The sequence below is a fragment of the Myotis myotis genome, unplaced genomic scaffold (assembly GCF_014108235.1).
Source record: "Myotis myotis isolate mMyoMyo1 unplaced genomic scaffold, mMyoMyo1.p scaffold_m19_p_1, whole genome shotgun sequence".
In the NCBI taxonomy this organism is placed as follows: Eukaryota; Metazoa; Chordata; class Mammalia; order Chiroptera; family Vespertilionidae; genus Myotis; species Myotis myotis.
This window is the reverse complement of record NW_023416313.1, coordinates 46151636-46166581: the sequence shown is the minus strand read 5'-3', so window position 1 is coordinate 46166581 and position 14946 is coordinate 46151636. Positions and strand designations below refer to the sequence as shown.

General features: G+C 40.3%; 1 protein-coding gene across 1 annotated transcript in view; it reads left to right on the top strand.

Annotated features, from left to right (window-relative positions):
• The window catches only part of ADAMTS3 (ADAM metallopeptidase with thrombospondin type 1 motif 3), a 217969-nt gene that overhangs the window by 160749 nt on the left and 42274 nt on the right, over positions 1-14946 (top strand). The window contains exon 4 of the mRNA XM_036334451.1: positions 5893-6092. Coding sequence (XP_036190344.1) covers positions 5893-6092 — 200 coding nt within the window. The remainder of the gene's footprint in view (positions 1-5892; positions 6093-14946) is intronic.

Genomic DNA, 14946 nt, shown 5'->3' with positions numbered 1-14946 from the left:
ATATGGGGTTGACGAATCGTTCATGCTTTTATCATAGTACTAGAGGCCTGGTGCAGGAATTCGTACACGGGTGGGGTCTGGCTGCCCCACCCCGGTGAGGGCCAATTGGGCTGGGCCTGCTGGGGGGAGGGGCAGTGGGCTGTTGGTAGGCCGGGCCAGCCCCGCCTCCCAATCGGGGTTAGGGGGCAATCAGGGGTGAGGCTGGCTAGGGGTGGGGATGTGGGTAGTTGGCCAGCCAGCCCTGCACCCTGGTCAAACTCCCTGTTGAACTTCTGGTCGAGGGGACAATTTGCATATTAACCTTTTATTATGTAGGACTAGAGGCCTGGTGCATGAATTTGTGCATGGGTGGGGTCAGGGCCAATAGGGGCCGGCTGGCCAGGGGGAGGGACCACGGGAGCTTGGCTGGCCACGGGAGGTTGGCTGTGGGAGCACACTGACCACAAGGGGGCAACTCCTGCGTTGAGCATCTGCCCCCTTGTGGTCAGTGCACATCATAGCGACCAGTCAACTGGTCATAATGGTCACTTAGGCTTTTATATATATATATAGGTGAGATATATATATATATATATATATATATATATATATATATATATGCTTCCAACCCCAAATATATTTGTATCAGATTGAGAACTTGATCAAAATTTGTACCTTTCCAATGTTATCTTTGTCTCCTGTCATTTTCCAGACCATAGGAATTTTTCTGGGGTGCAGAATGATTTCTCCAATACTGCAATGTAAAGATAATTAGGCATAGACACATGCCATATTCCATTCTGAAAATGTCTTAAGCTTCAGTGTCCATAACCAGCAAAACAAATCATATTCTACTTTTTCTGTTTGATAAGTTCAAAATTCTGGGTTAACACAGTTCTATATTTAACACTAAAATAACTATACTTTTTTTTTACTTGGTTACCTATGTCCCCCCAAATATTTTATTTCAATAAAAACAGGTTTTATAGTAAAACTAGAGGCCCAGTGCATGAATTTCATGCACTGGGGGGGATTCCCTCAGCCCAGCCTGCACCCTCTGGCAGTCTGGGAGCCCTTGGGGGATGTCCGACTGGCATGGAGGCCAGAGAGGCTCTGCCACCACCGCTGCGCTCACCAGCCATGAGCCCGGCTTCTGGCTGAGTGGAGCTCCTTCTGTGGGAGCACACTGACTATTGGGGGTAGCTCCTGCATTGAGCATCTGTCTCCTGATGGTCAGAGTGCATCATAACAACTGGTCGTTTGCCATTCAGTTGAGTCGATTTGTGTATTAGCCTTTTATTATATAGGATGATTCTTTTTCTGAAAGTTCATATATAGCAATTGGGAAGCTAGGGGGTACACAAAAGGATACAGTCAAAATGTTTCCAAAATATTAATCCTAATTCCTCAGGTAATTTTCAAAAACTTACATTTTCCAAAAAGAGAGAACACACTCAATCTAAATACTGTGGGGTTGCATCGGATATTTCTGGAAAGCTTGAAAAGTACCCTGAGTGTCACTTTCTGGAATGAAGTGAGGAAGTGTAGCACCACTATACTTAGTGCATGACTTATTTATTTTAATATGTTCAGTTTTCCTGCTAATTTTGTTATTGCATCTATCACTGCCATTCAAGTCCCCTTGATGTGCTTATGTAGCAGTATGACACCAAGATCCATAGTTTGCAACACCCAGTGCAAAATGTCGCTCAGCTTTCACTTCGTGAACTTGGCTGCTGACTTCCCTGTGATTCCTCTCAGTCCCCTTCTCAGTGAACAGATCTTCTAGGGAGTGGTTGGACAGGATTAGAATGATAGTGACTTTATGTTGCTATTCCTATGGGGGCACAGAGACCATGGAGAATTAGACAGAGACTTGTCAAAGTGTGTCAGCTCTTTAACGCTGAACCTTTATAGAGGTGTGAACTCTAGTAAAAGGCATGCTTTAGCACCCTGATTAGATCTGCTTAACCTAGCAATTCTGAAAGTGACTCAAGCCTACGTAATTGTTACTACATTATAAAATTCAGCTACATTCTGAATATTATAAATCCAGTACAGCTGTGTGGTTCCCAGGGGTTCCACCTGGAGAAGTGCTGAGTAGTTGTTTACCTTCTCAGGGTCTACCACCTGTGTGGGTACTCAATAAGTGTGTGTGGGATGAAGATCAGTGCCATCTATAAGCTAACTCTTTCCAATTTTGTATGTTTTTAATCTACTAATGAAGCTTGTCTCATTGATTTTAATCCTAATTTAACATTGAACGTAAACATTCTAGATTCTTGTGTCTACTTTGTGCACTGCAGGAGATATTGTTACTCCCATTCTTTCTAAAGTTACCAGCAGTTCAGTGTTTCTTTCACTAATTCAAGTTTTTTTTGCCTCATCTGTTTTAAAAGAATAACTATTTGATTTGCAATCTACAAAACAGAATATGGGAAGCATCAAAAAATTATGTCTTCTCTTAATGGGAAACCATCACGTCATCACTATGGTACTAGTAGCTGTAAATAGTACTTGTTAACCACTAACAGTGAGGCAGGGTGCACAGTTTTCTTTTTTGTGTGTGATTGTTAATCATATCATCACAGCAAATCTGCAGAGTTTTACAGATGAAGAAACTGAAGGTCAAAGAAGTTAGGCATCTATACATATATAAAACCCTAATATGCAAATAGACCGAACGGTGGAACAACCGAATAGCCGGTCGCTATGATGTGCGCTGACCACTAGGGGGCGTACTCAGAACATGGCGGGGCATCGACTGTAGCAGGATAGTGGAGCAGGTGAGCAAGGGTGCCAGACCAAGGCGGGGCACCAGTCGCTGTCATTGGGGCAAGCCTCTGGTGGCGCTGGCCCCACTCTCATCCACTGCTGGCACTGGAGCCACTACTTGCACCTGCTGCCGGCGCCCAGCACTGGCCCCAATAGCTCAGCGCTGTCAGTGGGTGCAAGTGGCAGCTGCTGGCCCGATTGCCCCTCAGGGCTTCACTAGCTCCCTCTGCTCCTGAGGGGCAATCGGGGCAGGCAGCCCCCTCTCGCATCCGCCGTGGATGCCGGAGTCACCGCTCACACTCACTGCTGGCGCCGGCCCCAATTGCCCCTGAGGGCTTCTCCACCTCCCCCTGCTCCTGAGGGAGGATCAGGACAGCAGCTGCGGCTCGCAGTCACTGACGGCGCCAGTCCCACTCACACCTGCTGCTGGCACCGGCTCCAACCGCTCTGTGCCATCAATGGGTGCGAGCAGGGTCAGCGCCATCACCATGTGGGAGCGGCAGCAGCAGGAGTGGAGCTGCCGGCAGACAGGGACTGGGAGCCACGGCAGGAGGTGCCAGGTGGGGGTGTGGGTGATCGGCCAAGACCTGTCCCTGTGCCCACCGCAGCCTCGCAGCCCACAGTTCCTTTAAAGGTGCACAAATTCGTGCACTGGGCCCCTAGCCTTAAATAAAAGCCCACTGTTAGGATGTGACACTCCTAGGATTTAAAGCTAGGTATGTCTGCTTAAAAGCCTGTGCTACTAACCATTTTACCATTATATTATAAAGTGGGCATACTGAGGATATTTCATGATGAATGAAGATATTTTGCAGACTCAGAACTATCTGTAATTAACAGAGGTGTGTATAGATAATAAGTGTCAGAAGTTATTCCACTGCTTTTCTTTAAATGTTTGGCAATGCTCATCTAGTAATAATAAAAAAAGAACACTGTACAGCACAGGGGGAAATAAGGACAGAAGTATTCTTGATTGAATAAAGGCAATGATCGAAAGAAAAAGGCTTCCTTCTTCCTCCCTAGGTTCCACGCAATTAAGAGAGAAAGAGGGCGGGGGATGGGGGGGGGGGGGGGGAGAGAAACACAGATTCTCTTCTCTTTCCAGAAAACTGCCTGTTCAAGGAGAGATAGAAAGGCCGAACCAAAGGTGTATTAGAGCAGAATGAACCTTCTCTCTGAAACAAGTATTCAGCCTCCTTCATTCATGCCTCAGACTTAATGATATGATGACATTGCTGGTATATTTCCACTGGATGTGGTCACTGACAGTGCTGCCCCAAAGAACCATTTTTAGAAGTGGGAGTGCATGTATGAATTTTCTGTTTGTACGCAATCACAACCTTTCACATTCTCAAGCGTGTGAAAAGACTTGAGGTTGAATAGTAAAGCTGTTTGCAGGTGTAGCCTCTTGCCTTCAATGAGGGTTTACAACTCTTAAAAACAACTTTTGAGGAAAGCTTTCCATTTGATGTGGATGGTGGCGAGAGTTATTTATATGTTGTGGAGCCAGTGTGATTCCCTGATGAGGAGAAAATTCCCAGCTAATGGTCCAGCAGTTGGGCTTTGGTCAAAGTGAATTACAGTATAGCTTTCAAATCTGAGTAGTTACATTCAGAGCTTATGGCCCTGCTGTAGGGGAGGATGCTGGTGTTGCTTGCTTGCTTCTTTTTTTTTTTTAAGTGGAAAGGGTGTGAGTGGGATCTGTACTTCCACTATTTCTAATCCCATGTGGCTATGGCTTGGTCATCAATCTTTCTGGCCAAGAGACATCGTTGTTTACCCCTCAACTTTACTAAAACCACAAAGGTGGAGAGGAAAATGCCTATTCATTAATGTCAGACACTAATTCAAATAGCTTACAGGCCCCAGTTCAGTATTAAATAAACCTTCGTATATAGTGTGAGTCAGACACGGTTCTGTCAGGCGTGTTTTTAGATATGTGGTTGTTTTAGACATCAAAGCAGTGTGTAAAAATTTTTTTCCAGGTTTTATATATTCAAAATGGAAATGAATGAATATGCTTTCAGTTTTACACCAGCAATTTTGTATAGCTTTTATTTTAGTATCCAAATAGTAGATTTTATTTTTCAATCCACCCAAAACATTTTATTTGCCAAATATTTGGTAATCTGAAGGCATATCATCTAGATCTTTAGAACCTAAGAATGCCTCAGTTCACTTTCTCCAGAGAGATAGATAAATAGACAGACATATGTATATCTGTATGTTTATTTCTCTGTATATATGCCTCTGTGTGTGTGCGACTGTGTGTTTGTGTGTGTATTTCCATTTGGAAAGTAACAAATTTTAATTCCTTCAACTAAAAATAAAATTAAAAAATCGCTTATACTATTATTTTCCTTTAACCATACGTAGTTTTTTGACTTTCTTACTTTGGCATCTCACAGATTCAGTTATCTAGCAATTGAAATGACCTGCTATTTAAATCTATTCAAATAATGGCCAGTACAAATGTGAAGATCTATAGTGTTAACTGGATGTTAAGTGGATGTACCTTGTATATCCACTTCTTCCCTCAGAGCATTCACTAGAAAAACATATTCAGAATAAATAAAGTAATATATAATGACCGATAATTATATCACTAGATGCTGTTGTGTTGCCACACTATAATTGAATTTTTAAGTTAAGGCTGCTGGAAAAAGGAGCGATTTAAATGTATGACATACAAATTCTACACTCTATGATTGTAGTTACTTAAATTAACCTCTGTAAAGTTATTAGCATGTGTTTTTTTACTTATAACCTCAATTTATTTAATAACTAGGTAGCCAGAAGATTTCTGTACCCCACTCTCTTTGCTCTGTACTGGGGATGCAGCTAAAGGAAGATGAAACTGCTCTTATCCTCATGGAACATTCAGACTAGCATGGCAACACTGCTTTCTGTGCAACAGTATCATTTTACCCTCAGGGTTGAATTTACAGGCTGTCTGTCTGAGCATATGGCTGTGCATATTACTTACAGAATTAACTGAAAATCAGTGTCTCAGTGATTATGAATTATGGCGGTGGGCCCCCTAGAAGAGCCGTTTCTTGTAAAAAGTGATTGGAAGACCTCTTGGGGAAGCGGAAATGCCTGAGCTTTTTTTTGTTTGCTTTTTTCCCTTCTTTATAGAGTCAGCGCTGGAAGGCCTTGATGATCTAGGTACTGTTTACCACCACGTTGACCGGCAGCTGAACCAAACAATTAGGCGTCGCAGACATGCAGGAGACAACGATTACAACATTGAAGTGCTGCTGGGAGTGGATGACTCTGTGGTCCGTTTCCATGGCAAAGAGCACGTCCAAAACTACCTCCTCACTCTGATGAACATTGTGAGTAGTGCCTCCGTTTTGAGGTTTTTTTTTAATCTTGTAATTCACGTCTGTCTTGTTACTGTCTTCTGAAAATCTACGTGAGCCCTTCCATGACTGTGCCCCATGCCCAAATGTGTACATACTGCATTAAATGCAAACAGTAACGTATACAGTTAACATACAATGGTGCAAAAATGAAGGAAACATGAAGTGCACATTTCTTTTGGTTGATCTACTAGTTTTCTATTGTCATCAAGGGGAAATGATAAATTTAAGAAGTCATAATGCGGTGGGACTGTGACATGAATTATGTTTCTCATTTTGTTTGGGGAACAATCACAACTCTCAGGGCTTAGTCTGCCTGCCTTGGTGTGGTCCACGAGGGATAAAATGTCCTTTTAGCATGGTTTTGTATACTGGAATGATGAAGAATGACTTGGGCCTGATAACTCTGTGGGGATGCTTGTTGGTAGAGCTTTTGAATAAGAGTGATATTTTTCAGTATTATATTATGAAGGCAATATATTTTTCAAAGCACAGTCAAGTCTTGGCACAGTGCTGCAACGCATTCATAAAGGGCTCTTTAAATTTGTTCTTCATTTCTTCTTTATGAGCCTTAATCACATCCAGAAGAAATTTAGTCAACATTCTCAAACTAGTGTTTTTTTTTCCTTGTGAATTGACAGAGAAAAATTGAGGAGAAATAATATATAAATCACTTACTTCTAAAAGACCATTAAAATAGGAGTGCAATCTATTTTACATATTTTATCCTTTGGAATTATGAAATACATATTATATTGATTTATCAAATATATTACCTCAGCCAGTTGTTTCTCTCTTTCAGCTTTTGACTATAATTGTAATCTCTTTGGGCATCTATGTTGGGCATCTCTCTTTTTTCCATGCTTAACATTAAATTTCAAATAATTCTACTAGGGGAGAAAAGTATTAATTTTACTAATCATGATTTTATTTATTCTAATGTTTAAGCCTATATGTTAAATATATTTTTGTTCATTGAGATGTCAGTTTATAAAATTCCATATATACCATGTCTCTTTGAAACAGAAAACGAGTCTAGAAATTCAAACACATTTTTATTTGTTCATTGGTACTAACTCCTATCATGAAGACCAATTATCACACACAAAAAAACAAATGACTGGCCTTGACAATACATGTGTATAGAGCTTCACCAATGTCAATTAAATGAATGTCTTCAACTATTGGCTGTTAACTGTTTATATGATCCTAGTTGCATAACTTTGAGTATATGGATTAGCTTCTCTGTGTCTGCTTTAGTCTTCCATCAGGATAATGAGAAAAAAGGATAGGACTAACTAGGGATGTTGGGAGGATTGAATGAGTAGATACAAGTCGTGTGCTTTATACAGTGCTGTATGCACACATGGAAGTACACAGTCATGTTTTAGATTTCTATATGACCTAATATTTAAAAGTTTCTGTAGAGCTGCTATTCCCAGCTGCATTGGTCATTGTACCCTTTGGCTGCTTTCTCCTACCATTAGCAAGACAGTCAATTATGAAAGACTCGTTAGGCTTCTACCTGGTGCTCAGACTACAGAAAGCGCTTGGAGTAATGCAGCAGATATTTAATATGGTCCTTTGTCCTCACAGAACTTATCATTTAGTTGAGGAGAAAAAAGAAATGTAAGGGAAATTTTAAGGTTTGAATAATAAAAGGCATCTATTCATAAGGTGTTTATTGCCGGTGCTACCTTGTAAATTCTATAAGACTTTAGGGAAGGGAGCTATGGCAGTGGTCATCCAAGTTGTAAAGTGCTGAGAATACAGCTGGGACTTAGGAGGCAGAGGCTTTGGTTTGAGCTCTATTCACTGATTGGCTCTGGGACTTCAGACGCATCATGTACTTTCCTGGGGTTTAGTTTGTGTTTTTATAAAATGTAAAGTTTTAACAAGATGTTCATTGATCACCCTGACCGGTTTGGCTCAATGGATGGAGCGTCGGCCTGTGGACTGGAAGGTCCCAGGTTCAATTCCAGTCAAGGGCATGTACCTTGGTTGCGGGCACATCCCCAGTAGGGGATGTGCAGGAGGCAGCTGATTGATGTTTCTCTCTCATCGATGTTTCTAACTCTCTATCCCTCTCCCTTCCTCTCTGTAAAAAATCAATAAAATATATTTTTAAAAAAAGATGTTCATTGATCATTTAATTCATCAGAAAATATGGAGATAAGCTGGGTCTTTAGGGATTTGTTGACCTATTGTTTCTTTATTTTGCTTTGTTGTTTTTTTGAAGGGCACATAAATATTGAAAAGAAAGTAGAAGTGGATATAGTATATCAGACAGTTCATTTAGGTGTCAGAGAATAAACAGAATGCTTCATTTTAGGTTTTATAACCATCAAAAGAACTTTCATTTTTTAAGTTCATTAGAAAGGTTAGATAATAGATTGAGTCTCTGTCTCAAAAATAAACAACAAACACACAAATTATTCTAAACTTAATAGAGCATCAAAGAATGGAACTGAACACAAGAAAATGATTCTTTAAAACATTATTTCATTGCATTGAAGTAATTCATGTTGGTAGGAGTTTTGAGGAGATAAGAATGCTCTTTCCCTTCTCTTCTCAAGTTCATAACCAACTAAAAGATGGACATGGTGAAAGACTGATGGAGACTAAATGGTCTTCTTATTGAGAGCTGAATTGCACATGACTTAAGTGTGTAGGCAGAAAGATTTTCCTGATTGCAAATCAGTGATTATCAACTGAGGGCATCTTGTCCCAGTCCCTGCGCCCCCAACCCCCCTCCTCCCCCTGCCGGAACATTTGGCAGTGTTTGGAGATATTTTTGGTTTTCACAACTTGGAGGAGGTATTACTGTGGGAGAAGTCAGGGGTGCTGCTAAACATCTTACAACTCAAGAATAGCTCTACCACACACAGAATTATGAATTATCCACTTTAAAATGTCAGTGGTGCTGAGTAACACAGTCTACAACCCCCATCCCTCTCCAACTAGACAATTTCAGGCTTCCCCTGTAGGACAAGCAGAAAGCTTTAAGCATAATAGACAGAATTCCTTTCTCTCCTCCCTGAGACCCACTTGTCCTATTATGGACTGTTAGCTCCAAAACACTGAGATGAGTATGCATCCATTTCAGAAATTCACAGTCCATCTGACACTCATCCAGGTTTAGAACCCAGATGTACAGCCGACTTAAAGTAGCTCCCAATAGCCAAATCTGAGGTATTATGAGCAAAACTAAAATGATTATAAAGGATTATGATACATGCAGTAAAAGAAATATTTGTGAGTTACTACTGAGACAAATGAATAATGGAGTATATAAGTAAACAGGGGAAAATTCTTCCTTACACCAGAATTCCAGTTAATAAATGTAGCAGGAATGATAGACTTTAGGATATTGTTAATTGGCAAGAAATAAAGCAATAGTTGTTGCAGTTAAGTATCAATGAATGATAAATTAGTGGGTGAAAATATAATGTAAAACAGGGTATTTACATAGCCTCAAAGTATCTCCCCACTAAGGATTTATTAATCATATAGGGAACACTACGAACTTCATATTGCCAAAGCCTGACAGCACCTTAACCTGGGGGAGGGGGGCGTGTCAGGTCATAGGAGTTGGAATTCAATTTTATGTGAATTAAGGGAAAGCCATTGGAGGCCTCTTTCTGTGTTGAGAAGAATGGACTGGAGAGGCTCAGACAAGCCAGCAGAAGGTTAACTGTAGGTGTGTAGGGAAGAGACGATGGTGTATTGGACAGTGGTGATTGCAATAGCAAGGGAGTATTTGTGTAGAATCAATAGAATTTCCCAGCGGATCAGACAGGGGGCTGAGGGAAAGGGAAGAATCCATCATGACTTACACTTGTCTGGCTTGAACACTGATGGAAGATGGCGTTATTTTCATGGATGGAGTGATCTATGACAGCAACAACAAGAAGGACAGTATGGAATGAAGATTAGTCATAAAATCTTTAAAGATGTTAAAAATCACCTAGTTTCAGTTCAAGGTTCAAAGAATGATTTAATTTTGTTAAGGATGAAGGCTTAAACTACCACCACCTAGCAGTTAGTCGTTGCTCTCTACCTGGTCCTGTGCTAATACTTACATGAATTATGCAATAATCCTCAACCCTGGCATATGTTCATTTTGGGTCCCAGTTTATAAATGAGGAGATTGAGATTTAGAGAAGTTAGGCAGCTTTCCCAGAGGCAGACAGCTAATAGGTGGCTCAGCCGAGACGTGAGCCCACATCTCTGTGCCTTCGGAGCCTAGTGCTCTTCCTCCCGAAGCTTTACTGCCTCTTGTATAACCCTTGCCGAATAAAACTCTCATGCCTTTCCTTTTACTGTGTCTTATGAGAATACCACTCAATTCATAGAAATGAGAATTCAGTTACATGTGTGACTGTATCAAATCAGCAAGCAATCCCATTTAAAATTTTAACAGGGTGATGAAGCAGATTTTGTGGGTAAGTGGGTGGGTTGTTTTCTTTTAATGTGCCAGATGGTCTCTGCCACCAGCACTTCCTGTCTGTGGCAGGTATCCTTGTCCTTTGCTAAGATCTGTGAAGTGATCTGGGTCTATTGCGCCTATTAAAATTTCCAGTGCCCTGCAGATAACTGAGTCTCTGCCTTAATGTCCCGATTTACCAAGTGGAAAGAAAACAATGCATTTAAATGAATGCTTCCTACTATGAAAAACTATCTTGTACTTCTAAGTACTCATTAATAATTAAGAGATAATTCATTAGTTCTTTTTTTATATTGAAATTGGCTACTTAAGATGGGTAATGAACTAATAATAATAATAGCATAGTTGTGCTATCTGGACATGACAGGCTTTACTGCCTAATATTTTTTTAAAACTACGCAGAAGTACTCTGGCAATAACCAAGCATCAGTTGACTTATTCAAGGGTTAGTAAATATGTGTGGTTACTGGTTACTTAGTGATGATTACATCTGAACACTTTCCTAACTAATGTTGCTGAAAATGATCAGTGTGACTGCAAAGAAGAGTTATCAAGGAAGTAGTTGTGTTTGGCAACCAAAGCAAATTATGTAGCAATTTTCTATTTGGGGTCATTATTGTTCAGTCATTTCTTACATTTGAATTCATACTTTCCTGTTGTCATTTATTCACCTGGCTTATAAACCCTCTCACAAACCAAGTCCTGTTAGACTCTGGAGAGGCCAAAATTAATAATTCAGTATTTAGTGCCTTTCTATGAAGAGCTAATTCTAGCAGGTGAAATAAACAAATTAGCAAATAATAATAAAATGTAATAGTTTCTTCAAAAGATTCAGCCACAAAGTAAACATGAACTGAAAAGGAGGGGACAGGGTTTGGCAAATAATGCCAGAGGCAGAGGAAGTCTTCACAGAGGGCATGTCATTTGAGTTGAACTATAGGGGATGAATAGTCATTTTCCTGCTAGAAAAAGGAGTCTTGGAAGATGGGGAATAGATTATAAAAAGATACTACAAGTGGTCGTTTTTGGACCCACTGGAATTTGGTCGGTAGGTGAAATTGAAGGGTATTTAGGAAGATGGTGGAGATGAGGCTGGACAGAGCACCTTTACAAAAACATGTGCCACCCTAAGGAGTTTGAATTGCACTCTGCTAAGGAAGAGTCAGAAAGTGTTTCAAAGAAGATCAGCCACATGATCAGTCTATGTTTTAGAAAGAGAGTTCTGGATGCATTAGAGTGATTTGGAGGAAGAAACTCTGTTAGACACCGTGCTATGAGCATAGACACGTAGAATTTATGTGCCAGAATTAGGAGAGAGACCACATTCTGTCTGGCTCCAAACTCCCTGTGGTTTACAGTACCCCTCCCTGCCTCAGAAAGCTCTCTTCATTTCCCCAGCGTGGATTGAGCAGCCCAGGTCACAGAGGCCGGCTGGAGTTATAAGCACGCTGAAATGGGCCCGAACTACCCAAATGCGGACAGTTGCAAAAGTTTTCACAGGTTCTTGCAGTGGTCCAACTGATTTGGGTGGACACTAAGCTGCTGGATGTGGAGGTGGACAGGAAGGGTAGGCTTAAGAGATGTCCACAGGGCTTAGTAATACATCAATGCAATACCTGAAAAAGGGGAAGAAGTCAAGGATGATTTAGTCTTTAAATGTGATAGAATATTTAGAAAAGACTAGATTTTAGGGAGAAGGCAAGTACACTTTGAGATATTTAGGTCTCCTTCCAAATAGATAGATGTTATGAGAGTTGAACAGATGACTCTGGAGCATGATGCTTAGATATAGAAGCATTTGGAACTCATCAGCCTATAGGTAGTGGTTGAAGAAACAGCAGTGGTTGAAACACTGCAGGGGGAATATGCGAGAAGAGAAGAGAATCAGAGACAATGAGACACTGACATATGTAGACCAGGCAGAAAATGGTTAGCTAATATTGCTAAAAAAAAAAAAAAAAGTAAATAAAAATAAACCCAATAATATCATTGAAGGACATAGTGGTGAACAGCGCTAACTACTGCAAAACAGTGTATGTGGGTTATTTTTTACGGTGGAGGAAAAGTGAGAATATTAATAAGAGAAGAGAAGGAACACCAAGAAAGGGAGAGATTGAATAAGGGAAGCAGAGTTCAACTTTTAGAGCAAATGTCTTTAGGGAAGTTGGAAGAAGCCTTAGAAGAAGGTAGAGACTTAGCATTTTCACTGTGACACAACAAGAGAGATAGCATGGGAGCGGTCAAGAGCAGGGAGTGGCATCACATGGATTTATTGGAACCTGGGCCGTGCTAATTATTTGGGAAACATCACAGAACTTCCATGGGCTCAGTCTCTGAAGCCGTGACCAGGAGGTCTCCGCAGGGTTCTGCGCTTTCTGTGTAGGCTGAGAATGGGCACTTGCTCTTCCCTTTGCCTCAGTTGCTCATTCTCAAATGGGCACAGACCATCTCTTTCCTGCCCACAGGCCTCCCTGCTTTGACTGCCCAGACTCAGGTCCCTTCTGCCTCAACCTCTTGTCCTTTACCTCATCACTCGGATTTATTTTCTTTATAGCACCCTTTTCTATCTTTTTTTGACTGTATGGCTTTTTGTATTCATTTTTTTCCCATGCTCAGAGCCTATTTTTCCTATTACAGTATAGTCATAATAAAACAGACTCAAACTCATATACTGTTCCATTCCCCATCCTTAGAACAATTGTGTATGTGGAACCTGTTCAGTAAATATTTGATTAGATTATTCTTAAAAATTAATCTGAGATTGGGGGTGAGGGAAGAAGAGTTGGCAGGGTGGGAAACCTACTTTGAGTAAAAGGACTAGAGATTAAGGGGCTGAGAGCCGAAGTAAGTATGTTTGAAACTTTTAGCTCCACAAGAGATGGTTGTGGAGAGAGTTATATTTTTCCCCAGTCCATTTCAGAATTCTTTTATTTTTACAGCCAAAATCACCTAGGCTATCTTATTACTTGTTTGCCTTCAATTAACCAAGCCTTTTTCTTAAAAAAATTATATATATATATATATATATATATATATATATATATATATATCCCATTTATTTGTTTCTGTGTGAATAAGAATACTAATAATGGCTAACAGTTTTTGTTTTTTGTATTTGCAAGGGCCAGGCACCATTAAGTGCTATACATATATGAGTTCATTTATTCTTCTCAATAATCTTATAAGGATAGTGCTATAATTATCCCATTTTACAGATGAGAAAACTGAGGCATAGAAACAAGTAACATGCCCAAAGTCACACAGCTAAGATCAAACCCAGGCAATATGGCTGGAGAGCCCATGCTCTTAACCACTAATCTATACTGCCTCTCAAGACCTAATCCACTCATCTGCAAGAAAAATGAATGTTGTTTTGGTGAAGCTAGACAAAGCTGTTCATCAGCTAGTCAGACAAAGCAGGTCAGATTGTCCTGCCAGGGAAATGTCCTGGGAGAAATTGTCCTGTCCGGGAACAAACCTGGAAGGCATTTTCTTTTCAAGGAAAGTAATACTTGATTTGGTTTTACCTTTTTTCTCTCCTCACATCATTGGCAACCCCTTCCAATTTAAGGTCATCTGAAAGTTGAATTAATGTCTTGTTTACCCCTTCTTTCGGGTAATTTAATAGACTTTGGGCTCAACACCTCACACCTCACAATGAGCCTACCCATACTCCAATAGATTGGCTCACATGACAAAAGGATATTCAGTTTTCATAGACAGACTTTGATTTGCATTATAGAGAATGCTTATGCCCAATGCTTTCTTACAACCCAACATACTGCTTATAACTTTCAGCCCTATCTTTTCTACTCTTTCTTGGTTTTCCCAGTGATGTGCTCTAGCTCCTTTTTATTACTTTCCTGATATTTTTTGAATACCATTTTATTGATAATCAAGAAATTCTTATAATAAATTGAATCCAATTTCTCATTTCCTTTACATTTACATTAGGGAAGGTAATGAAAAGGAAGTGAAATCTGTAAGTTCCTTCTATCAGTGTGATTCCTCATTAGTTTCTTAAACTCAGGGGTAGCAAATCAGTATTGATTATTCTAAAACCAGATCTTTGGTGCATAGTGACGTACTGTGGTCTGCAGGTCTGTGGAAGTGTAGCATTATGCTGACAGCTACTGACTGTGGAGTCAGACTGCCTAGGTGTTCATCCTTTGCTCTGTCTACTAACTGTGACCTTGGGCAAGTTGCTGAAGTGCTCTGGGCCTCAATTTCCTCCCTTTTTGTGGGGAGGAGGGATGCTCAGTTTCTTTAGATTTTAAATGGGGATATCTCCAAAGTTGTTGCAAAGATTACTTGAATTAATATAAGTATTTAGAACTGTGTGTAGAACCTGGAAAACTCTGTAATATTACTAGTAGCTGT